Consider the following 25,043-nt stretch of genomic DNA (forward strand, 5'->3'; position numbering starts at 1 on the left):
GTGATTGACGGGCAGATCATCGCTGACAAGCGTTTGTAGGAACACTAGTTAGCAATGGTCTGGCAGTGTAATACTGCCGCTGATTACCCGATGAACGAGCAAACGCTTGTTCATCGGGCAATCTCAATCTTTAACAGGTTTTAAAAAAATCACTGCTTGCCAGCAGCACATCGTGCTGTCTAATCACAATCTGCTTCCGGCAAATAACGATTCTATATGGGAACATGCGATGGCATTAGCGATCACTCCTCCCCATACTGCTTGCAAATAGCACTGTCTTTTGTGTTGACATGTCCCTTTGTTTGTACGTATACACATATACTTCTGTATTTTCCCAAGCTGTGTTCCATTTGATACACAGGCTCAAATACTATTGGGGTATGGCCCAACGGTGCAGCCAAGCCGTGCCCACTGGTGGGAACTTATGGTTACGGGATTGTGGGGTAATATCATGCGGCCACTGGCCGCTGCAGGTGAGGGAGGCTTAGGCACATGCATCCAGCTGCACCATTATATAACATGCTTCGGCCAGAGCCCATTGGCCATTTATCAGGCCTAATTTATACAAGATTCAGGGGGTACTAGTTTTCTTTATGGAGCGTGCCTAAATGGCATCTTATAGGCCTAGGTATGCAAATAAGCTCTTAGCAAGCGCATTTGGTTCAATAATCTCTTAACCACCTGTATACAAGTCCCCTTCTTACTACTAAGGGTAGGGCCACACTGCGCAATTGTTATAAGTTACCTAAACACCGCAGTGGTTTGTGAGGCCTTACAGTTGAGAACGCAATTCGGGTGTTCTCTATAGCAGATAGCAGGCAAGTTTGTGCTGCAATCTTACATGTAGCCTATTGTGAGCATTTAAACGCTGCGGCCTTAGGGCGAGACCACAAGTAACAATGTTCAGTCAGCGTACATAAGAAAATAATTGCAGAATTTTAAAAGTATAGAAATTACTCAAGTACAGAATTACAGAAGTATAGAAAGAAAAACTACCAAACAAGAAGCAGAGTACCTCAGTATCAGACAGGCGCTGTTGTACATGCTTGGACCGGTTCATGATTTGCTCATCCATTTCTATGTCACTTCCTCCACTGTGGTGAGTGTCGCTGTTGTCGCTGCTCTGTGGGCTGGCTGCCGGCGATCCTAAAAACATAAAGGGGTGATTCCAAACTTTAATAGAGCTCAGCTATATTATCCCCATAAAACTGTAGGAGGTCAACTAGTACTAAAAAGAGCAGATTCCTGACTGAGTTCTACAGACGCCAACAGTGTCAAAGTATCTAAAAACCTTGCAGAGTCTGTCACTTAGACAAGCAACAGATCTAAAACCGGAGAAATATTTTCCCCATCACTTCTGGTAGAGGACAAACCAAAAAAGGAATGTACAAACCCTTTGGTGTACAGTGTAAAATCAACCATATAAAATACGCAAAAAGAAACTGAATTTTAATGGCACATGAATTAAAGTGACCACAAAATACAGCCTTATTTTCTGGATGTTATGGAGCCGAAGGAATAGAGGAGATTAACAAATACTCTAGTTTTGTGGGAAAAGATTCCGTATATCTTCCCAGTTATTCATTTAATGCCTTATGCATATAACAGTGTGCCGGCCAGGCCTGTGCTGCGGACTGCAAATTGCGCACCACAATGCACGGGCACCGACTGTAGGGCCGCCGCATGCGGACGTGGATTCATTCACTTGAATGGGGTCCGCACGGGGAAAAAAAAAGTAGTGCATGCAGTACTTTTTTGCAATGCGGAGGAACGGACAGAAACCCTATGGAAGCACTCCGTAGTGCTTCCGTATGGTTCAGTGCCTCTGTTCCGCACCGACCTTCCGGATTACGGACCCATTCAAGGGTGTCCGCATCGGTGACGCACGCGGCAGGTGCCTGTGTATTGCAGACCCGCTGTTTGCGCACCCTAATATGGCCATGAGGTCTAAATCTCTGGGTTTGGAAGTCCAGTGGGCGGTCGTATTAGTGACTGACAGCCTTACCTATGTGCATACAGAGGTAGCTGTCAATCACCAAGTAGGACCGCCCACTTGACTCCTAAACGGAGACTTAAATGAACAAATGACAAGTTACATGGAATCTTTTCTAATAAAACTATATATCAATCTGCAAGGCTACTTCTGCTGTATAGCATGCTGCCTGCAGACTGGGCTGCATTTACAATGTGACAGTTTCCCTCAGCTCCATTAGGCTAGATTTACACATGCAATCCATAAGGGGTGAATCCAAGAGGAAACAAAAGAATCATAGAAAAGCTTCTACTTTTTTATTTTTGTAACCTCTCATGTGTTTGACTGTAAGGACTTACCTTTTTTATTACCCATTGGTAGATTGTTATTTAGTAATGAAGCAAATGAGCTCTGTTTAGAGAGTTGGGCTTTAGCAGCAAGGGCATTGTTCCAGAGAGCTTTAATCAGCATGGATGCCAAATACAAGGTCTATAATATGACAAAGTAGAAGAAAAAAGTTAGCTAAGAAATTGATGTAAAATAATAAAGAATATTACAACACAGCCATGCTTATATAGGTGAAAAATTTAAACATGATTTAACAAGGAAAACCTCTCGAAACTCAGGTACACATGGCGGAAAAAAACACTAGACGTAGACCCGAGGTTATTCTACTGAAAATTCTGCATGAGTTACATCGGATTTTGCAATAGATAGTGCTTCAACAACATATATTATATTGGCCACTAATGAGAACAGCATCGGCCTACGTGCAATCCCCCAGGCCGGTGCCTTTTCCTATACTGGGCAAGCACGGCCACCGCTGCTGAACTGTAGGGTGGTCAAGACCCCTGTATACGAGCAGCATATAATGCGATGGAAAAATGGATCAAGCCAGCAAAGGAGGACAATCACAATACATTACTAAGTGCTTTGTATTATCTACATGATAAATGCTATCTGCTGAAGTGAGACAAACCCCTTTAAATCTTAAGCACACAACAGAGAGAATCCACATAAACAGTTTAAGGCTGAGTCAGTAGTCAGGACACCTTTTTATTTCAGAAACGAAAGGGAAAAAGGAGATTTTGTATAACTTACCAGTAAAATCTCTTTCTCGCTCTTCATTGGGGGACACAGAGACGGTGGGTATAGCTATGTCCTCTAGGAGGCGTTGACACTAGTAAAAGCTGTTAGCTCCTCCCCTGGCAGCTATACCCCCTCCAGCCTGGAGAGAGAGCTTCAGTTTGTGTACAAGCAGTAGGAGAAGCAAGCCAACCAAGAAAAACCATGGAACACCAATCATGCCGAAAGGACCCAACGGGGTTCTAACCAGCAACAGCTACAGCTGTGGCCGGACAACAATACTGGGTGGGTGCTGTGTCCCCCAGTGAAGAGCGAGAAAGAGATTTTACTGGCAAGTTATACAAAATCTCCTTTTCTCGCTCATATTTATTGGGGGACACAGGAACCGTGGGACGTCCAAAAGCAGTCCACAGGGAGGGAAAAAAACCACAGACTTATGGAAGCACGCGTCCCTGCAGTCATCTAAGAAACTGCCGCCTGCAAGACCATGTGGCCTAAGGCCGCGTCCGCCGATGCAAAAGTATGCACCTGGTAAATGTTTGTGAATGTGTGTAAGGAGGACCAGTAGCCACCTTACACGACTGTGCAGCCCAAGTGCGATTCCTCAGAGCCCAAGAAGCGCCCACCGCTCAGTGGAGTGAGCCATGACACCTAAGGGCGGAACTCTGCTTTGGGCGCGGTATGCTTCAGCAATTGCAGACCGGATCTAGCGACGACCGCCACCATGGAAGCCGCCAATCCCTTCAAGGAACCTTCCGAATGACAAAAAGGGGCCATTACAGCGGAAGGGACCGGAGGCTGCTAAATAGATCTTCAGAGCTCTGACAACATCCAAATGGTGTAACTCCTCTCCCGTAGGGTGTGAAGGAGAAGGACACAGTGAGGGAAAACAATTTCCTCGTTAATATGGAAGTCAGAGACCACCTTCGGAAAAAAAGAAGGAAAGAAGGGACAGGCCGGGGAACCACCTTGTCCCTATGAATAACCAGGAAGAGTTCCCTGCAAGAGAGCGCCGCCAACTCAGACACCCGTCTGATGGAAGTGATAGCGACCAGAAAAACTACTTTGCAGGACAGGAGTCAGAGAGAAATCTCCCGCAAGGGCTCCAAGGGGAAGCCTGGAGCGTAGAGAGGACTACATTCAGATCCCAAGGCGGTAAGGACAACGATACGGAAGAACTGTATGTGCCCCTCCCTGAAGAAAAAGACCTTACAAGCCCCTCGGGGCCAGAGGGCGCTGGAAAGGGAAGAAGCTCCGAAACCTGACCCTTGAAAGAGCTAAGGGCCAGACCAAGGTCCAACCCTGATTGTAGAGAGGAACAGGACCGTGGAGAGAGAAAATAACGAAGTGGCGGAAAATTTCGTCTTTCACAGAAAACCTGGAAGGACCCCCAGGACCCGTAAGAGATCCCGAACGAGGTAGGCATGCGGATGACATCCGCCGAAAAACCTCTTCGCGGCAAAATGGCGGTTTTAATAGCCACGCCGGCAAACGAAGAGACCTTAAAAACTGAAGGACGACCGGACTGAAAAGGTCATCTCTGAGTGGCAGACTAAGGACGTCTCTGAGAAGGAGCACGAGGTCCATGTACAACGGCCAATCCCCGGGGCGACTTGGATAGTCGGAATACCCTCCATCCTGAATTTCCGTTGAACTTTGGGTAGGAGGGGGAAGGGGGAAAACGTAAAGGGGGGGGAACGTAAAGGAGGGAGAACCCCTGCCAAGGGGATATCAGGGCGTCCACGCCGCAAGCTTCCGGATCTCCTGCTCGGGAGAGAAAGGTGGAAGCTTCTGAGCGAGTCTCGAGGCCTTCAAGTCCACCCGGGCGACTCCAACGCAGACAGGCCGCCTCAAACACCTTTTGCAGTCCGGCAATACAGAAGGGGGAGGCCAGTCCATTCTGTTCAAGGAGGAAGAAGAATAGAAGGGTGTTCTGTTCCATGAACGGAACGTCTATCAGCGTGGCCGTTGGAAAGGAAGATCACCAGAAAGCTGACGTGACCAGAGACATTAGTCAGAGAGGGAATGTAGATACAGGTAGCACACCCACCAATGGGAAGAATTCACCTGTAGAAGAAGAGATGCGGAGTGCGCCACCACACAACAGCCGGGTACGGAACTCTGGAAATAGAAGTCCACAAAAAGAATACCCCATGCAAATGCAGATGCAACCAGGGATTTAGTGGCTGTGAGCCACAACAGTATCGCTAAGCCATGGCACCATACTGCCCCATTTAAGTAGAGCTAGCCTCAACACTGTACCTTGGAAGGGCTCTGAACAGGAGCAACAGCAAGCTAGCGTCAGGGTAGAACCTCCAGCTGAGGGGGGATTAGAGTCAGTGAACACTTAACTCGCTGGAACGTACTCCCCATCATATGCGCTAGGGATCGACCGATTATCGGTTTGGCCGATATTATCGGCCGATATTGAGGATTTTGAACGTTACTGGTATCGGCATCTATTTTGCCGATATACCGATAACGTATGGGGAACACAGATCGCGCTGCTCTCAGCGCTCTCTGTGTTCCCTCCGCAGCACAGGGGAGAAGGAAGCAGTGTCTCCCTCCCCCCTGTGCTGCTGCCGCCAATGAGAGGAGAGAACATAAGAGGAGGGGAGGGGCTGTGGCCACTGCGCCACCAATGAAGATAAGTCTCTCATTAATTCATATACAGGAGGCGGGAGCTGGCTGCAGAATCACGTAGCCGGCTCCCGACCTCTATGAACGGCAGCTGCGGTCCGCGGTAGTTAACTCCTCAGGTGCCGCGGATCGCAGCTACCGCTCATAGAGGTCGAGAGCAGGCTATGTGATTCTGCAGCCAGCTCCCGCCTCCTGTACATGAATGATTGAGAGACTTATCTTCATTGGTGGTGCAGTGCGCCCCCCCCCCCCCCCAAGCCCCCCAGTATTAATCATTGGTGGCGCAGTGCGCCCCCCACCCCAATCCCAATAGTAAAAACATTGGTGGCGCAGTGCGCCCCCCCCACCCAGTATTACTCATTGGTGGCAGTGGCCACAGGATCCCCTCTCCCCTGCTCCTCCGATCGGAGCCCCAGCTGTGTAATCCTGGGGCTCCGATCGGTTACCATGGCAGCCAGGACGCTATTAAAGCCCTGGCTGCCATGGTAAGCCCCATGCTGCTGTGTGCACAGAGCAGCAGTGACAGTGTGAGCTCCTATTCAGCCTGATAGAGCTCTTTCAGGGTGAATAGGACAAGGGTTCTAGTCCCTAAGGGGGCTAAAAGTTAGTAAAAAAAAAAAAAAAAAAATATTAAGTATAAATGAAAAAGATTTAAAAAAAAAAAAAACCACACATTAACAATAAACATATTAATTTTCAGCAGATTTGTGTATGAATTATTTTTTTTTCTCAAAAATGAAAATTCCCAGAATATCGGTATAAATTATCGGCTATCGGCCTGAAAGTTCACAAATTATCGGTATCGGTCCTAAAAAATCAATATCGGTCGATCCCCAATATGCGCAATGGCGTATTGATGAAAACAATATGATGACCGACTGGAAACGAGGGGGCCCATGGAGATGGGTGGTGTCTAGGACACAAGTGTTGCAGGCAATCCCTCTGGGAGGACAGAGGATGTCACAACCATGCTCTAAACCAGCACCGAACGATAAGGATACAATGTGGAAACCGCTACCGTATCCATTGGCGGCACCCATACGCCACTAGATGCAGAGCACCGGCACCCGTGATATCGACTGTTGCCACGCCCCAGTGTGAAAGAAGCTAAGGCATCCAGAGCCGTGGCCTAGGTGAACTGCAGCAACCCAAAATGCTTAGGTATTCCCCTGTAGCGGATAACTTGTGAAAGGGGGAATTCAACAGGAAACACGGTGATGGAGAAGGCTAATGCATATGGCAGGTACAGAACCCAGTGGAGATGCAATGCCGCCACCTACCAAAGGGGGAATGCATACGTCCAGCACTAAAAACCAGTGTAACTGTACTAAGTCCACCTACACAAGGGACAATATATAAGGCAAGGACTGTATCCCGTAGTAGTGTAATTACTCAGTCTATGGAAGCGGTAATTCATACAACAAGTACTGCTAGCGGAAGTGGCAATGCATACAGCAGGAACTGAATGCAATGGTAGAGAGATTACGCCATCTATGGAAGGGAGTAATGCATATGGCGAATCCAGTACACCGTGAGGGTGCAATTACTCCGCTTAAGGAAGGGGGTAATGCCTACGGTAAACACTGTGACCGGTGATAATGCCATAAGCCACCTATGGAAGAGGCTAATGCATACGGTACATACTGTACCCAGTGGGAATGCGATTCCGTCACCTATGGAAGGGGGAACGCCTATGGGTGACACTGAAAACAGCGCTCTAGAGTGACCGAGGAGAAATATGTTCTGCTCTGGCCCGCTTGCACGCAGTTCTACCTCTATGAAACTTGCCCATGGCAGTTGCAGGCTACGCCGATGGGGATATATCAACCAAACTACCCAGAGGGTGTAGCGGGAACTAGAGGTCCATCCACTGGATTGCGTAGCCGGAGCTGTATCAAAGAAACGACCCCGGAGGGTGGATTGGGAACTTCCAGAGGTTCTCCACTGAATCGCGCAGGTGGAGAATTGTCAACCAAACTACCCAGAGGGTGGAGTGGGAACTAGAGGTCCATCCACCGGATTGCGTAGACTGAGCTATGTCAACCAAACGACCCCAGAGGATGGATTGGGAACTTCCAGAGGTTCTGCACTGGATCGCGTAGGTGGAGAATTGTCAACCAAACGGCCCCGGAGGACGGATTGGGATCTAGAGGTCCTTGTGAAGAGCGCTAGAGAACTATCAACCACACGACCCGGAGGGAGGATTGGAATACTTCAGCTGTACTCCATGAATCTGCGCAGGTGGAGGATAATCAACCAACGATCCTGGAGGCGGATTGGGAACTATGAGAGGTCCTCCCTAGTCCGGTGTAGGACACGGGCCCAGCCTGGTACCACATAGACAGGGTGGTCCTGCGGTCATGAGGGCTGAGGAGGGGAGCCTGTATAACGCGGATTTGTTTTTATTGAAAACTAGGATGCCCAGCGTCAAATGGGCAGAGAGACAGGAAGGGGTTAACTGCTTCAACTAAGGCACATTGCACTGAAGATAGAACCCCCAGAATGTCTGTTGCAGACCTAGAGAAGATGCTGGCCAGAAAGGGTTAAGCTGTCTTTTAGAGGACCGGGGGCGGGGCCCAGCGGCTTCTGTGGGAGTGAGTGAGGCGGGAAATATTTGCGCCGGATTGCAACCCCACCCCCATACCTGTGGAAATAGCTGCGGCCTAGTAAGCAGTGAAGCCGGGGCCTAAGTTTATGCGCCGGCTGACCGGGAGCCTTTCGGGCGGCCGGGGCGCAGAGGGACCTGCATAGTCAGACGGAAGCGCCCGCTTGTACTCACCGGCCAGGGGTGTTCACCCCACGGGCTGGGAAGAGCGGGGGACGGATCTCTTGCAGTGCCCGGCCATCGTCCGGGCGTTAACCCTTCCGGAGCGGCGGAGGTAGCTGCGGGACTGGCCGGGGACACAACGGTGCTCGAGAGGGCAGCACGCTCCCTCACCTGCGCATTACATATAGTGGAGCTTCCTCCGCTCCTTCCCTGCCTGTCCGACCGGTGCATGGTCCCAGTCTGCAGCGGCGCGCCCGGCCTCCCGCTCTGTCTGGTTATTAACCCCCTAACTGCCCGTAGCTGATAGCAACTCCGCTGTAGAGGGGGAGTGAGAGGGGGTCCTGGGCTACAATAAATAAAGCCCTGTGATAAAACAATTGTCTCCTGGGACTTGAACTATATTCAAGGCGCATTACCACCCTGTTAACCCTAGAAAAACTTCTAGCCACCCTTAGGGTCCCAGAACCTCCGATCTTCTGATCGCATGTCCCACAGACTAATACCAAATTAGGGCTTATCCACATGACTGCTGAGTGGAGCTTCCTCTTTTAACATCAAGAGGGAGGGAGGGGGGAGGAGAGGGTTAACATACTCACCTAATCCCGTGTACTCACCTTATCTTCCTCCTCTTCTCTTCACCCTCCCTAAGTGGGCCTATAAGGTGACCTTCTCCAGCAGGGTCACCTCCTCAGCAGCTGGCACCGGAGTGGCAGGAGTCTGGTATGGCGGGAGGGTCTTCTCTTTGGCGGACCTAGGTGACCCTTTGGCTGGCGGGAGCAGGGGAGCGAGGCTGCCCTGGTCCACCTTGTCTTCTTGTGGGGGGAGGAGGCAGCATGGCGAACTAACGCTGGCGTGCTCCCCCCGGGAGAACAGGGAGGCGAGGCGACCACTGTCTCCCACCTAAAAGAAGAGAAAAAAATAAACTAAAATAAAAAAATCTTCAGGAGATCCCTGCAGAGCAGGGGGGTCTTGCCTCCTATTGACACTAGAAAAAACTGAAGCTCTCTCTCCAGGCTGGAGGGGGTATAGCTGCCAGGGAAGGAGCTAACAGCTTTTACTAGTGTCAACGCCTCCTAGAAGACATAGCTATACCCACGGTTCCTGTGTCCCCCAATGAATATGAGCGAGAAATTAAATATCTGAATTCCCCAGCAAGTAATGGGTGAGGGGGCCAATCTTTTAGGCTATGTCCAGAATACGGTCGCCATCTTGAAAGCTCCATATTGGATGGATCAACGGCAAATTTTGCAGCAATCAAAATAAAAGGGTGTCCCGAGACTGTTAACTCACCCTGTACAGATATACAACAGTCTTACCAGTGAGAAGAAAATGTCAGAAGTCCCTACTGGGTACTTGTGAAGGTGCTGGTCTGGCACTGAAACCATTAGTAGGCAGGAACTGGGGTAACTTTTTCTAGTGGGCTCGGTCAAGGCTAGGGACAGGTTCTGAACGGGTCACCTCTTGTCAGGGTGAGGTTACCGGTTTAGGTGGTCATCTAGGGTATAATAGCCTTGACAGGGACTACTAGGGAAAACTACTCCAGCCCCCCACAGCTAAGATTACTTTCACACTTGCGTTTTTCTTTTCCGGCACTGAGTTTCGTCATAAGGGCTCAATGCCGGAAAAGAACTGATCAGTTATATCCCCATGCATTCTGAATGAAGAGTAATCCGTTCAGGATGCATCAGGATGTCTTCAGTTTAGGCTTTGTGACTGATCAGGCAAAAGATAAAAACCGCAGCATGCTACGGTTTTATCTCCGGCCAAAAAAACTGAAGACTTGGCTGAATGCCGGATCCGGCATTTTTTTTCCATAGGAATGTACCGTATTTTTCGCCCTATTAAGACGCACCGGCCCATAAGACGCACCTAGGTTTTTGGGGAGGAAAATAAGAAGAAATTTTTTTTTAACCAAAAGGTGTGCTTTTGGTGGGTTTGGAACTAATGGTGGTCTGTGGATGACGGACACTGTTATGGGGGGATCTGTGGATGACGGACACTGTTATGGGGAGGGGATCTGTGGATGACGGACACTTATGGGGGGATCTGTGGATGACGGACACTTATGGGGGGGGATCTGTGGATGACGGACACTGTTACAGGGGGGGGATCTGTGGATGACGGACACTGTTACAGGGGGGGGATCTGTGGATGACGGACACTGTTACAGGGGGGGGGATCTGTGGATGACGGACACTGTTACAGGGGGGGGATCTGTGGATGACGGACACTGTTACAGGGGGGATCTGTGGATGACGGACACTGTTACAGGGGGGGGGGGGTCTGTGGCTGGCACTGTTACAGGGGGGGGGGATCTGTGGCTGGCACTGTTACAGGGGGGGGGATCTGTGGACGGCACTGTAACGGGGGGGGGGGGGGGATCTGTGGATGGCACTGTTACAGGGGGGGGGGGGAGATCTGTGGATGGCACTGTTACAGGGGGGGGGGATCTGTGGATGGCACTGTTACAGGGGGGGGATCTGTGGATGGAACTGTTATATATGTGCCATCCACAGACCCCCCACCCCATAACAGTGCCATCCACAGTGCCCCCCCCAGCCCATAACAGTGCCCCCCCCAGACCACCACCCCTTAACTGTACAATCCACAGATTCCGTGTGCGACGCATAAAAATATAAAATGTATTATTGAATTAAAAGTTATTAAACATGCCCCCCTCACTCCTAATAGTACTGTATATCCTAATTTCTTTCTTCGGGTGGCCGGCGCGTCCCTCAGTGACGTCACTTGTCTGCGCCGCCTGCTTCATTCATAAAGGAGGCGGCGCAGGCACGTGACATCAGGGAGTTACGCTGCCGCCCGCCCATCCTGCCGGCATTATACAGAAGAAATTAGGATATACGGTACTATTAGGAGTGAGGGGGGCAAGTTTTATAACTTTTAATTCAATAATACATTTTATATTAGTATACCGGAGCGGTGGGGCGGGGCTATAGTACAGTGACCGCACCGCCCAACCGAGATGAAATCCACAGAGAAAACGTGCAGCATTTATGCAACCTACGCACACAAAACTCACAGTATGCTTGTTTTATCTCAAAAACTGGGTGGGGGTTTCAAGAAAATCCCATCCACAACAAATTACTGCGAGTCTGCATATGAAATCTGCATCACATTCACAGTACATCCACAGCACCAGATATCACCTCAAGGCTTTTCACACATTGCAGATGTGCTCTGTATTTTTTAAGCCAAATCAAGGACTGGAACTTACACAGAAAATAAGTACCAGGCCGGAGTCAGATGAATGTATACTGTCCGTTAAACTTGGTCCATGTGATGGCCACATATCCTGGATCGACCGGGGCTAGGCTGACCTAAACTCACTGCATAGTGATCTAAGATGCTGCGAGTTCCATCCCAACTGTATCGTACTCAAATAATGCTGTGAGTTCGATGTCCGACGGGGTCAGTCCGGGAAATGCGCTCATCACAAGGGCAAAGTACCACAACTGCACGTCCTTGTGCTCATCTGAAACCATCTTGATGGAAACATCTACACTCCTCCTCTTCTTTGCAACCACTCGTGATTTTGGCTTACAAATACTGATGAGATCAGGCGGGAGAGTACACCTGCTTAAACATCTTTAACAACCCAAAGAGTGGGTTACCGAATGGACATGGACAGTTTATCACCAGGTATTTTAATAGTGCTGGGGCACAACTCCAATTACCTGCTCTGTATGTGCACTCGGGTGAAGGCCAGATACAAGATTCAGAAGATGTCTTAGAGGTACAGGATCCAAGTTTTTGATTAACGAAGGAAATAAATCATGGATATAACGACTACAATGTTTCAACTGCAAAAGACAAAAATGTTGCAAAAATCATCATAAGCGGACTGATTTATATGTCACCCACATAGTCAATACAGTCAAAGTACACATGTCTTTAGCCACGGTCTCAGAATGGGACACATACCTGTGCTGCTGCCCATATACAGTCTATGTGCTGTGTGCTCAAACGACCTTCTGCGGCTAAAAAATTTAGAATAACTTGGCACTGCTTGATGATCTGGAAAATGCAGAAACACATGTTCAATACAATTTCTATGAAATCATATGGCCTAGAAGAACTTTTGCAGTATTATTTGTGATTATAATTTCGATCATTTGTATAGTTTCCAGTATGGGAATTAAACAGGACAATCGGGCAGATAAAACTAGCATTTGACACAAAATGATGAATTGCCTCTAAAAAGGTGCCTCTAGGTGCTATTTATGCTTTGTTTAAAAGGGGCTGTACGCTTTATTTAAATTGATGACCTAAGATAGGATCAATATCAGATCTGCGGGGGCCTCACTCCCGGCACCCCGCTGATCAGCTGTTTGGAGATAGGGCCCCTCTTCATTGTTGACTTGCTCACCATCAACATCGTAGCTGTGAGCAGGTGTAATTACACCTACACCTTCCCCTTCACTTCTACAGGACGGCTCCTTTCTATTCACATGAATACAAAAGAGCCGTCTCATAGAAGTGCATGAGAATGTAATTACACCTGCTCACAGCCATGATGTCATCAGCGAGCAAGTAAACAGTGAAGAGAGGCCTTCTCTTCAACCAGCCGATAGGTGGGGTACCGTGAGTCAGACCCCCCCGCCGATCTGATATCGATGATCTACCCTGAGGATAGGTCATCAATATAAATAAAACAGACAACCTCTTTAAAGAATACAACACTATATTAAAAAAAACAGCACAAATATACAAAACTATTAAGAGAAAGGAATACAAAGCAAGTCCCAACACCAACCTCAATGTGTAGATTTGGTCCAAATATATGTTCTACCACATTATTGCTGATGAGCCAATCTGCAAGCTCCTTGGCTATAGACCTGAAACAACACGTTCCAAATTAGAATAGGTTCACGTCACGTTTTTTTGCTGCGCCCTGTTCTAGAGTACATACACACTAAAAAGACATAAGCCTCAGCAGGTTTTCTGTCAACACATTATATGATTTAATTTTTTTTTTATGTAATAAGTAGTTCACATCACATTTCAGCTGTCTACCAAGCTTTCCCACAAGGGACTAGGGGGGAATATACATCTGAATACCCGAAAACAGTATTCAAATCTATAACTCAGAGGATCCATTCACTTCAATAAAGGTAAATGGAGCTCAAAAGATTAAACATTGGACTCAGTTTCATCTGCTTTTCATCCATTCCCATTATTTTTTTTTTGTATACACTATTGTGTCATGGGGGAAAAAATGCATACAAAAAAAAAAAAAAGGTAAGAGTCCAAAGTTTAATCTTTTGGACTCCATTTGCTTTACTGAAATGAATAAATCCGCTGAGGGATATGTTGGAATATTGTTTTCGGGTAAAACTCAGCAGAAAGCTAAAATGTGATGTGAAGAAAGATACAGCGCAAAGTGCACATGTGGCCATGTTAACTAACGCTATAGCCTGTAGTGTGCAGCTAGTGATATATACAGGGTGGGCCATTTATATGGATACACCTTAATAAAATGGGAATGGTTGGTGATATTAACTTCCTGTTTGTGGCACATTAGTATATGTGAGGGGGGGAAACTTTTCAAGATGGGTGGTGACCATGGCGGCCATTTTGAAGTCGGCCATTTTGAATCCAACTTTTGTTTGTTCAATAAGAAGAGGGTCATGTGACACAAACTTATTGGGAATTTCACACAAAAAACAATGGTGTGCTTGGTTTTAACGTAACGTTATTCTTTCATGAGTTATTTACAAGTTTCCCTTTGTTTACAGCCATTGACATGTCGCCGAGGTTAACACGTGAGGAGCGGATAGAAACTGTGTTGATGTCTGGTGAACATAGTAACCGGGTCATTGCAGCAGATTTCAATGCAAGACACCCTACGAGACCACCCATCTCCCATGCTACAGTTAGCAAACTGCTTGCTAAGTTTCGTGAAACTGGTTCAGTTTTGGATTTGCCTCTAATGAAGAAACATCAGTGGCTGTCCTAGCTTCATTCAGCAAGAACCCACAGCGTAGCACTCGCCGCATGTCACTGGAGAGTGGCATTAGTCGAACATCCCTTCGGTGGATATTAGCTACTCACAAATGGCACCCTTACAAACTCCAGCTACTGCAGCATCTCAACGAGGATGACCCAGATCGGCGCACTGAATTTGCAGAATGGGCAAAACAAAAATTGGAACAGGACCCTCAGTTTACGCAGAAGATTTTGTTCAGTGATGAGGCAAACTTTTATGTGAATGGTGAAGTTAACAAACAAAACCACCGCTATTGGTCTGACACTAATCCACATTGGATAGATCCCTCCAAGACTGTTGGAACAAAAAAAATGATGGTATGGTGTGGTATATGGGGTACAAAGATAGTGGGGCCATTCTTTATCAATGGAAACCTCAAGGCCACTGGATATGCGAAATTGCTACATGATGATGTGTTTCCCTCTTTATGCACTGAAGCTGGCACGTTCCCTGAGTTTTTCCAGCAAGATGGTGCACCACCATATTATGGGTGTCAGGTCCGAGCATTCCTAGATGAACAGTTTCCTGGAAAGTGGATTGGTCGTCGTGGGCCAGTTGAATGGCCCCCAAGGTCTCCCAATCTTACCCCCTTAGACTTTTATCTTTGGGGTCATCTGAAGGCAATTGTCTATGCTGTGAATATACGAGATGTGCAGCACCTGAAACTACGGATACTGGAAGCCTGTGCTAGCATTTCTCCTGCGGTGTTGCTATCAGTGTATGAAGAGTGGGAGAAGAGGGTTGCATTGACAATCCAACACAATGGGCAGCACATTGAACACATTTTATAAGTGGTCAGAAACTTGTAAATAACTCATGAAAGAATAAAGTTACGTTAAAACCAAGCACACCAAGTTTGATGTGTCACATGGCCCTCTTCCTATTGAAAAAACAAAAGTTGGATTCAAAATGTCCGACTTCAAAATGGCCGCCAATCACCACCCATCTTGAAAAGTTTCCCCCCTCACATATACTAATGTGCCACAAATAGGAAGTTAATATCACCAACCATTCCCATTTTATTAAGGTGTATCCATATAAATGGCCCACCCTGTAAAATAAAAAGAATACTAGCTGATTGTAGGCTATGACTTTAACGTTGAGTTACAATCACCGTGTAGCTCAAAGTTAGTATGACTACAATTTAGTGAAGTCAAAAAAACTGAAATGACTAAATGTGAAACTTCCAACACACTTCTATTTCATTTTAAATATATATCTTTATACAATTAGTCTCATAATACAATAGGCTATATTGCTTTTGAAACACAGAAGTATTTGCAGGGAGGTGATCTCCAGTTCTGCTAAATGAAATCTACAGAGACTTGAAAATACCTGGTCTCTGTACCAGCAGCCAGCACAAAGGTTACTTCCCATAGAACATTCCAAATGGAGAGAACACATTTTGATTGAACACTGTATATATTAGGCTACTTTCACACTCGCGTTTTGGATTTCAGTTTCTGAGATCCGTTCAGGGCTCTCACAAGCGGTCCAAAATGGATCAGTTTTGCCCTAATGCATTCTGAATGGAAAAGGATCCGCTCAGAAGGCATCAGTTTGCCTCCGTTCAGTTACCATTCCGCTCTGGAGGCTGCCTGCAGCGTTTTGGTGTCCGCCTGACGAAGCAGAGCCAAACGGATCCATCCTGGCACACATTGTAAGTCAATGGGGACAGATCCGTGTTCTTTGACTTTCAATGGAGTTCATGACGGATCCGTCTTGGTTATGTTACAGATAATACAAACGGAACCATTCATGACGGATGCATGCAGTTTTATTATTGTAACCGATCCGTTTTTGCAGATCCATGACGCCTCCGACCAAAACGCGAGTGTGAAAGTAGCCTTAAACAACTCGACTGCGCTAATGGTGCATTCACACTGGGTATTAGGAAAGCTGAAAGTGAAACAGATCCTTAGCCCTGCAGTCACCTGAAGGAGACAAAGTCCCTGTGACCACAGGGTGGTATACATCAGTACAGCATTCATTTGCTGTACAGAATAACAGATTTGCCAGAACTATTCCATACAAAAACATGAAGTAAAAAGCGTATTCTGTGCATTATACATTTTTTTAAGTGGAAGCCTGTGTGCGATGTATGACACTGCGTACAGTGGCATCTGTGTATTAAATACGTCGGAAAATCCCTGTTGCTGTATACGTCCAGCATACACTGCGACCACGGTGTGAATGCACCCTAGAGACAAGCTGGATTTTTTTTCTTCCACAAACACAATGCAGGCAGCATCATGGGCACAAGAGACCATACAAATCAATTTACTAGGGAAGTATCTTAATTGCAAGCAAGTTGGAATCCCCCTTTACAAAAATCAAGAACTTCCTATAGTCTATTAGCATAGCTGCATTAGGCCTCTTTCAGATGGGCGTTGCGGGAAAAGGTGCGGGTACGTTGCAGGAACATGCACGATTTTTCCGCGCGAGTGCAAAACATTGTAATGTGTTTTGCACGCGCGTGAGAAAAATCGTGCATGTTTGGTACCCAAACCGGAACTTCTTCACAGAAGTTCGGGCTTGGGATCGGTGTTCTGTAGATTGGATTATTTTCCCTTATAACATGTTTTTTTTGGTTTTTTTTTTTTAACTCCCCTTAATCCACTTGCTCGCGCAGCCGGGCATCTCTTCTGTCTTCATCTTAGCTGTGTGCAGGAAAAGGACCTGTGGTGACGTCACTCATCACATGGTCCATCACCATGGTAAAAGATCATGTGATGGACCATGTGATGACCGGAGTGACGTCACCACAAGTCCTGTTCCTGCACACAGCAAAGAAAGAAGACAGAAGAGATGCCGACTGTGCGATCAAGTGGATTAAGGTGAGTTAATATTTATTTTATTTTTTTAACCCCTCCAGTGCTATTTTACTACGCATTCTGTATTCAGAATGCTATTATTTTCCCTTATAACCATGTTATAAGGGAAAATAATAATGATCGGGTCTCCATCCCGATCCTCTCGTAGCAACCGTGCGTGAAAATCGCACCGCATCCGCACTTGCTTGCGGATGCTTGTGATTTTCACGCAACCCCATTCATTTCTATGGGGCCTGCGTTACGTGAAAAACACACAAAATAGAGCATGCTGCGATTTTCAAGCAACGCACAAGTGATGCGTGAAAATCACCGCTCATGTGAACAGCCCCATAGAAATGAATGGGTCGGGATTCAGTGCGGGTGCAATGCGTTCAAATCACGCATCGCATCCGCGCGGAATACACGCCCGTGTGAAAGGGGCCTTAGTCTCAAACATCAAACCACGCATGGCCGACCACCTTATTCCTGATAACCCCTGATTCATGCCCAAATAAACTATGTATTGGATTAGAGGAGAAACATAACCATATTTTCCATTTTATTAGGCTACATGCACACGACCGTATGTGTTTTGTGGTCTGCAAATTGCGGATCCGCAAAAAAAACTGACTACATTCCGTATGGCATCCATTTTTTTGCGGATCCGTTTTTTTTTTTGAGGATCCATTGTAATAATGCCTATCCTTGTCCGCAAACTAGAAAAAAATAGGACATGCACCATTTATTTTTGCGGCGCAACGGAACGGACATACTGATGCAGACAGCACATTGTGTGCTATCCGCGTTTTTTACGTTGTGGACACACTATGACCTGATGTTGTACGCAGTCGTGTCACAATGCAGTGCAAGAGCGAAGACCACAGACCACAGATCGGCGAGTACAATAGAGACCACTGGATCTGCAGAGTGGCGGTGGAGAAGGAGAGGTAGGTTAATTTATTAATTTTATCTGGGGGTCTGATAAGTCTGATGAAGATGGGGGGGGGGGGGTTGATCTGAGGTCTGATATAGGGGGTCTGATGAAGACTGGGGGATCTAATGAAGATTGTGGGGTCTGTTCTGAGGTTTGATTTTCCTCTAAAACCTAGGTTTGTCTTATCATGAGGTGCGACTTATAAAGCAAAAATACTGTATATGTCAATCTGCTCAGCTCTTCCCGATCTGTAACATGCTGCCTGCAAATTGCACTGAATGTTCAGGCTTAAATTAGGTGTGGGTATGTAGAAAACAAAAATGAAATAATTCACAAACCAATGCACTTACGTCTCTGTGTCAGAAACCAGGGACTCGTTATTGCAGACGTCATTAAATGTATGTAGCTGATTCTATGTAACAGAAGAGTAAACAGGCAAAGTCAACCAACCAGGCATAGAAACTTAAACCTCAGTGAATCAAAGAACATGCAGAAGTGACATCTGGACAATCCCTTTAAAGGGAACCTGTCACCTCCAAAAACCATCTGAAGCAGCCAGCAGTGTTTCTGACGATTGTTTTCTTCCTGAAGGCAGATGCTGCAAAAGCTCAGAAAACGTTCCTTTATCCCCTGCTGGCGCGCTTCTCTAGACATGCTTGAAGTCAAGGGGGCAGCTGCCTCCTTGCTTCAAGTCAAGATAACCACGCCCCCTTCCCTGCCCCTTCGCTGTAACTGACAGCCGGCAGTTCGGCTGGCTTTGCGGAACTCTCTGCATAGGCGCTGTCAGTCACAGTGAAGGGGCAGGGAAGGGGGCATGGTTATCTTGACTTGAAGCAAGAAGGCCGCTGCCCCCTTGACTTCAAGCATGTCTAGAGAAGCGCGCCGGCAGGGGATAAAGGAACGTTTTCAGAGCTTCAGGAACATAGTTATCGTCAGAAACACTCTTCTGGCTATTCTCAGGTACTGCTGGCGGCTTCAGATGGTTTTTGGAGGTGACAGGTTCCCTTTAAATTCAACAAATATTACATCCTAAAAAGACTTGAACAGAAAAGGGCGGTAAATACTTTTATTGAAACACAACATTAAATATTTCTTGCCTACAAATTTAAAAACTGTTTTATGGGGGGGGGGGGGGGGGGGGGGGCGCAATTCATGAAAAACTGCTAAGCAGCAATAATTCCCAATGATAACGGTTTCCAAGAAGATGATCTGGGCACTCACAGTTATCTGACTCAGCCCAGCAAGCCTCATGGTTAGTGTAGGTGACATAAAATACTTGAACGCCAAGTCAAGGCTCTCTTTGTCAAAGCACAAAGCAGTGTCCAGGGGCTCCTTCACAGTGCTCCACATTAGGTCAGCCATGTTGCGAGCTGCACTTTGCCGTAGTTCCTGGTCAGACAGTTTACACAAGTACCTGGAGGAAAAGTCATGAAAAGAATATCTCATTAAGTCAAGTTCAGAAATTTAGACTTTTACATTTTAAGAGTTATAGGGGATCTGTCAGAAGGAAATTTACTGTTAAATCAGACACAACGTCTTGTAGGATTATCGCAACTGAATGTAATTATACTTTTTACTTAGCGCTCTGTTACTTTAATCTGGAGAAAAATAACTTTTAATCCATAGCAAATGAGCAGTTAAGTGCACTGAAGGCGGGTCCTGCTACTCTGTGCACCCTTGCTCCTCCTGCTTCCTCTGCCAGCCCCTCGCTCCCTCTCTTTCTGGTCAGGGCCAGGAGAGAGGACTATACAGGAACCTGCAGATACTTTTTCTCCAGAATGAAGCAACAGATCACTATGTGAAAGGCATCACTACATTCAGATCAGCTAGCCCTACAAGACATTGTGCCTGGTTTAAGGCTACTTTCACACAAAGGTTTTTGCTGGCGCTTTTCTGTACTTTTGTTCTTTTAATGTCATTTTTCCGCCTGCATTTTTGTGATTATTGCATAAATAGGGACTTAAAGATCTATGGCAAATATGCACACAAGCATTTTTTTTTTTGCACTACTGGCATTTTAGTTAGGTCCAGTTCACACTTCAGTTATTTGATCAGTTATTGTGAGCCAAAACCAGTAGTGAAGCCTACTCAGAGATAAGGTATAATGGACAGATTTGCACCTGTTCTGTGTTTTTGACCTGTGCCTAGATTTGTCTCACTGATGGAAATAACTGACCAAATAACGGTGTGACCACCACCTTAGGCTACTTTCACACCTGCGTTCGGTGCGGATCCGTCTGGTATCTGCACAGACAGATCCGCACCTATAATGAAAACGATTGTGTCCGTTCAGAACGGATCCGTTTGCATTACCATGAACAAAAAAAAAAAATTTTTATGTTCATGATAATGCAAACGGATCCGTTTTGACTACTACTGAAAGTCAGCGTTTTGGAGTCCGCCGCCAGAGCGGAATGGAGGCTGAACGGAGGTAAACTGATGCATTCTGAACGGATCCTTATCCTTTCAGAATGCATTAGGGCTAAACTAATCCGTTTTGGACCGCTTGTGAGAGCCCTGAATGGATCTCACAAGCAGACCCAGAAACGCCAGTGTGAAAGTAGCCTTACTTAGGTGGTACTCTGTCTTCGTCTGCTGTAGCTCTTGCCATTTTTTCCAGGTATTTTGCCAACACCTTTACTATAGGGGTAAAATGCCATGAAAAAACAAAGAACACAGAAGAAAGCAACTGTCCAGTTACTTGGAGTGAACAGACAGGTGGTGGCGAGGGGCATTACCAACTGTGCCCACCCCCTCCATCTACATAGATCTACAAGATCTTTTACAGTCTTCAGGGCATGCTTAGACAACAACTACCTCCTACTACTGCCACTGGAGAGAAAAGGTGGCCTGACATATCCAAGGCAAGTTGCACACAAGCGTTTAAGAGATCTGGCAAGCTGTACCAGCAATGGGGCCAGACAGAGACTTACAAACCTCCGACATTGCCGGATTGCGCAGAGGTCCAGCAAGCAGTTCCCTGCCGGAATAGCCTACAGGATCTCAAACGCTAGTGTGTAACTAACCTAAAGTAGCTGCCACACAGTGAGTGGTTTGAATACTTTTACCATTAAAGAAGCACTCCAGGAAATGTTTTAAAACTTACAATGCCCACTCACCTGCAATATTCTAGCAGTGCGATTTGTTTAATCTCAGATGCATCCATACATTTTGAGCCATTTCATTATGGCAGCCTTGTCATGTGACAGCAGGCACTGCTGTCTACTGTGTGCACGACTTCCTGAGAACTACAGGATTACATCAGCACCTAATAAACTCCTCCTAGCAGCTCTCTGACACCTCCCCTCCCCAAGAAGCCCCACCCACTCAGTCCCTCTATTTCCCGTATACAGAGTGCTGCAGAGGATATCATTTCTGCACCATCTAAGAGACCAGGGGAGCAGTGACATAGTAGCGAATTCCTACAATGATTAGCTGCAGAGTTATAAACGTCTTACTCACACTGCCTGTCCATACTATCTATGTGTGCAGAATCTCCAGTGTATTTCTATGAGATACAGTTTCATAAGTTTCACGCCTCGCACCTGCCTGTAAGGGCTGACAGTGAGAAATAGATCACAAGCTGGAGGTAGGGGAAAGATGTGTGCAGCCGCAGATTTATAAAACTCTGATTCATGCTGCCTGTCTATACTATCCATGTGTACTGTGTACAGAACGTTCAGTGTATTTCTACGAGATACAGGTTCACACTGCTGTCCCCTTCCACCTGCTTGCAAGAGCTGACTGGGAGAAAACTTTGACCAGTAGGAGCCGAGGCAGGGGAAAACTTTGTGTAGCTGCATTGCTTAGGTATACACTGAGACACTGCAATGTCAGTTAGCAGTTCTATGTCAGTACTCTGTCACCTGCTGCTCTTAAGGTGGCCACACACACACACGTTAGACAGGAGTTGGTTGATGGTTAGACAAACAAAGATCTGGTGAACGTTGCTTATGCAGACACAGCCATATATATTTTAGTCCACATTGGCAGTTACAGTTGTTCAAGTTGCCCATACAGTACATGTTCAATGAAAGCAGGCGATCGACGAAAGATCTTTCAAAGCAAGATCTTTTATCTGACTATTGGACTAATTAAACACAGTCGACCTCTTTTCAGGATATAATGGTCTGTCATTGGTCGCCTAAAAAGAGCGTTTGTTGTTAAATTTCAACTAAAGTACTATCGTTTTGGCTGAATTTGTCAATTTTCGTCAACTAATTTGTATGGCGACCTTTAGATAGGAGTTACAGCAAACCAAGTGCAGTGTGTTAAGACTCGGTCCCATTGGCACAATAACGAGAAAAGGAAAAAAAAAAAAAAAAACACACACAAAACACACACAAAACACACAAGATCCTCTACAATACAGGTGAAACTCGAAAAATTAGAATATCGTGCAAAAATCAATTTCAGTAATGCAAATTAAAAGGAATTGCATTAATGCAGCTTAAATTAGAATTTTGTGATAAGGTTCAATATTCTAGGTTCAAAGTGTCACTCTAGTCAGCTAATTAATCGATACCCCCTGAGCAAAGGGTACCTTTAAAATTGTGACTTTGGGGTTTCATAAGCTATAAGCCATAATCATCCAAATTATAACAAATAAAGGCTTGATATATCTTGCTTTTCATGTAATGAGTCTATCTCATATTAGTTTCACCTTTTAAGTTGCATTAGGCCTCATGCACACGACCGTATTTTTTTGCGGTCCGCAAAACGGGGTTCCGTTTTTCCGTGATCAGTGACCGTTTTTTTGTCCGTGGGTCTTCCTTGATTTTTGGAGGATCCACGGACATGAAAAAAAAGTCGTTTTGGTGTCCGCCTGGCCGTGCCAGAGCCAAACGGATCCGTCCTGAATTACAATGCAAGTCAATGGGGACGGATCCGTTTGACGTTGACACAATATGGTGCAATTTCAAACGGATCCGTCCCCCATTGACTTTCAATGAAAAGTCAGGATTATACCATCAGATCGGAGTTTTCTCCAATCCGATGGTATATTTTAACTTGAAGCGTCCCCATCACCATGGGAACGCCTCTATGTTAGAATATACCGTCGGATTTGAGTTACATCGTGAAACTCAAATCCGACAGTATATTCTAACAGAGGCGTTCCCATGATGATGGGGACGCTTCAGGTTAGAATATACTAAAAGAACTGTGTACATGACTGCCCCCTGCTGCCTGGCAGGTGCTGCCAGGCAGCAGGGGGCAGGTGCTGCCAGGCGGCAGGTGCCCCCTCCCCTGTAGTTAACTCATTGGTGGCCAGTGGGCCCCCCCCCCCCTCCCCTGTAGTTAACTCATTGGTGGCCAGTGGGCCCCCCCCCCCTCCCCTGTAGTTAACTCATTGGTGGCCAGTGGGCCCCCCTCCCCTGTAGTTAACTCATTGGTGGCCAGTGGGCCCCCCCCCCCTCCCCCTCCCCTGTAGTTAACTCATTGGTGGCCAGTGGGCCCCCCCCCCTCCCCTGTAGTTAACTCATTGGTGGCCAGTGGGCCCCCCTCCCCTGTAGTTAACTCATTGGTGGCCAGTGGGCCGCCCTCCCCTGTAGTTAACTTATTGGTGGCCAGTGTGGCCGGCCCCCCTCCCTCCCCTGTAGTTAACTCATTGGTGGCCAGTGTGGCCGGCCCCCCTCCCTCCCCTGTAGTTAACTTGTTGGTGGCCAGTGGGCCCCCCCCTCCCTCCCCCTCCCTCCCCCTCCTAATTAAAATCTCCCCCCTATCATTGGTGGCAGCGGAGTGTACCGATCGGAGTCCCAGTTTAATCGCTGGGGCTCCGATCGGTAACCATGGCAACCAGGACGCTACTGCAGTTCCGGTTGCCATGGTTACTTAGCAATTTGTAGAACCATTATACTTACCTGCGAGCTGCGATGGTCTGCGTCCGGTCGGGAGCTCCTCCTACTGGTAAGTGACAGGTCCGGCCGGGAGCTCCTCCTACTGGTAAGTGACATGACTGGTAAGTGAAAACTCAGCTATGAAAAAGCTTTTATGCAGACGGATCTTCGGATCCGTCTGTATAAAAACTAACCTACGGCCACGGATCACGGACACGGATGCCAATCTTGTGTGCATCCGTGTTCTTTCACGGACCCATTGACTTGAATGGGTCCGTGAACCGTTGGCAGTGAAAAAAAATAGGACAGGTCATATTTTTTTCACGGCCAGGAAACACGGATCACGGATGCGGCTGCAAAACGGTGCATTTTCCGATTTTTCCACGGACCCATTGAAAGTCAATGGGTCCGCGAAAAAAAAAACGGAAAACAGCACAACGGCCACGGGTGCACACAACGGTCGTGTGCATGAGGCCTTATTGAAATAAATGAACTTTGCACGATATTCTAATTTTTTGAGTTTCACCTGTATTTATCCTGCACTAGGGAAAATAAAAAACTGCTGGGGTGCTTCTTTAAGGTGAATTGTCTGCTTATTCATAACCCCAGTATTCGTAATCAATGTGCACGCACCTTATAACATAGGTCCTGAACGGTATAATATGCTGCATAACAGCTGGGATGTGAAGCCATATTCTGATCTATAAGGAAAAAGCACAACCATATATTTGTAAACCGTAAATCAACCGTAAATGAATTTAAAAAAAACATTGGATAGGCGTGCATGCTGTAAACCACAGACCATAAATACATATATATGAAATTAGGTTATATGCCTAATAAAAGTATTAGAGGTTTATTGCCAAGTGGCTCCCACTTTCAAGTAACGTGTGCTAGCACTTATTGTTATGTCCTGGCAGACAAACTAATTGCAAGTGACTGCCGACACGTGGCCTGTTGATAATCATCCTGCCAATTATGCATGAG

The 25,043-nt window shown here is 46.6% G+C and overlaps 1 protein-coding gene across 2 annotated transcripts in view; it reads right to left on the minus strand.

Moving 5' to 3' along the window:
- Positions 1-25,043, minus strand: part of USP34 (ubiquitin specific peptidase 34) — a 208,147-nt gene that overhangs the window by 140,663 nt on the left and 42,441 nt on the right. For both annotated transcript variants that reach the window (XM_040429731.1, XM_040429733.1), the window contains exons 6-13: positions 24,690-24,757; positions 19,441-19,633; positions 18,570-18,631; positions 13,240-13,321; positions 12,408-12,500; positions 12,161-12,286; positions 2,332-2,461; positions 1,016-1,146 (exon numbers count right to left, since the gene is read on the minus strand). In XM_040429731.1, coding sequence (XP_040285665.1) covers positions 1,016-1,146; positions 2,332-2,461; positions 12,161-12,286; positions 12,408-12,500; positions 13,240-13,321; positions 18,570-18,631; positions 19,441-19,633; positions 24,690-24,757 — 885 coding nt within the window. The remainder of the gene's footprint in view (positions 1-1,015; positions 1,147-2,331; positions 2,462-12,160; positions 12,287-12,407; positions 12,501-13,239; positions 13,322-18,569; positions 18,632-19,440; positions 19,634-24,689; positions 24,758-25,043) is intronic.

This window comes from Bufo bufo, chromosome 4 (assembly GCF_905171765.1).
Source record: "Bufo bufo chromosome 4, aBufBuf1.1, whole genome shotgun sequence".
In the NCBI taxonomy this organism is placed as follows: Eukaryota; Metazoa; Chordata; class Amphibia; order Anura; family Bufonidae; genus Bufo; species Bufo bufo.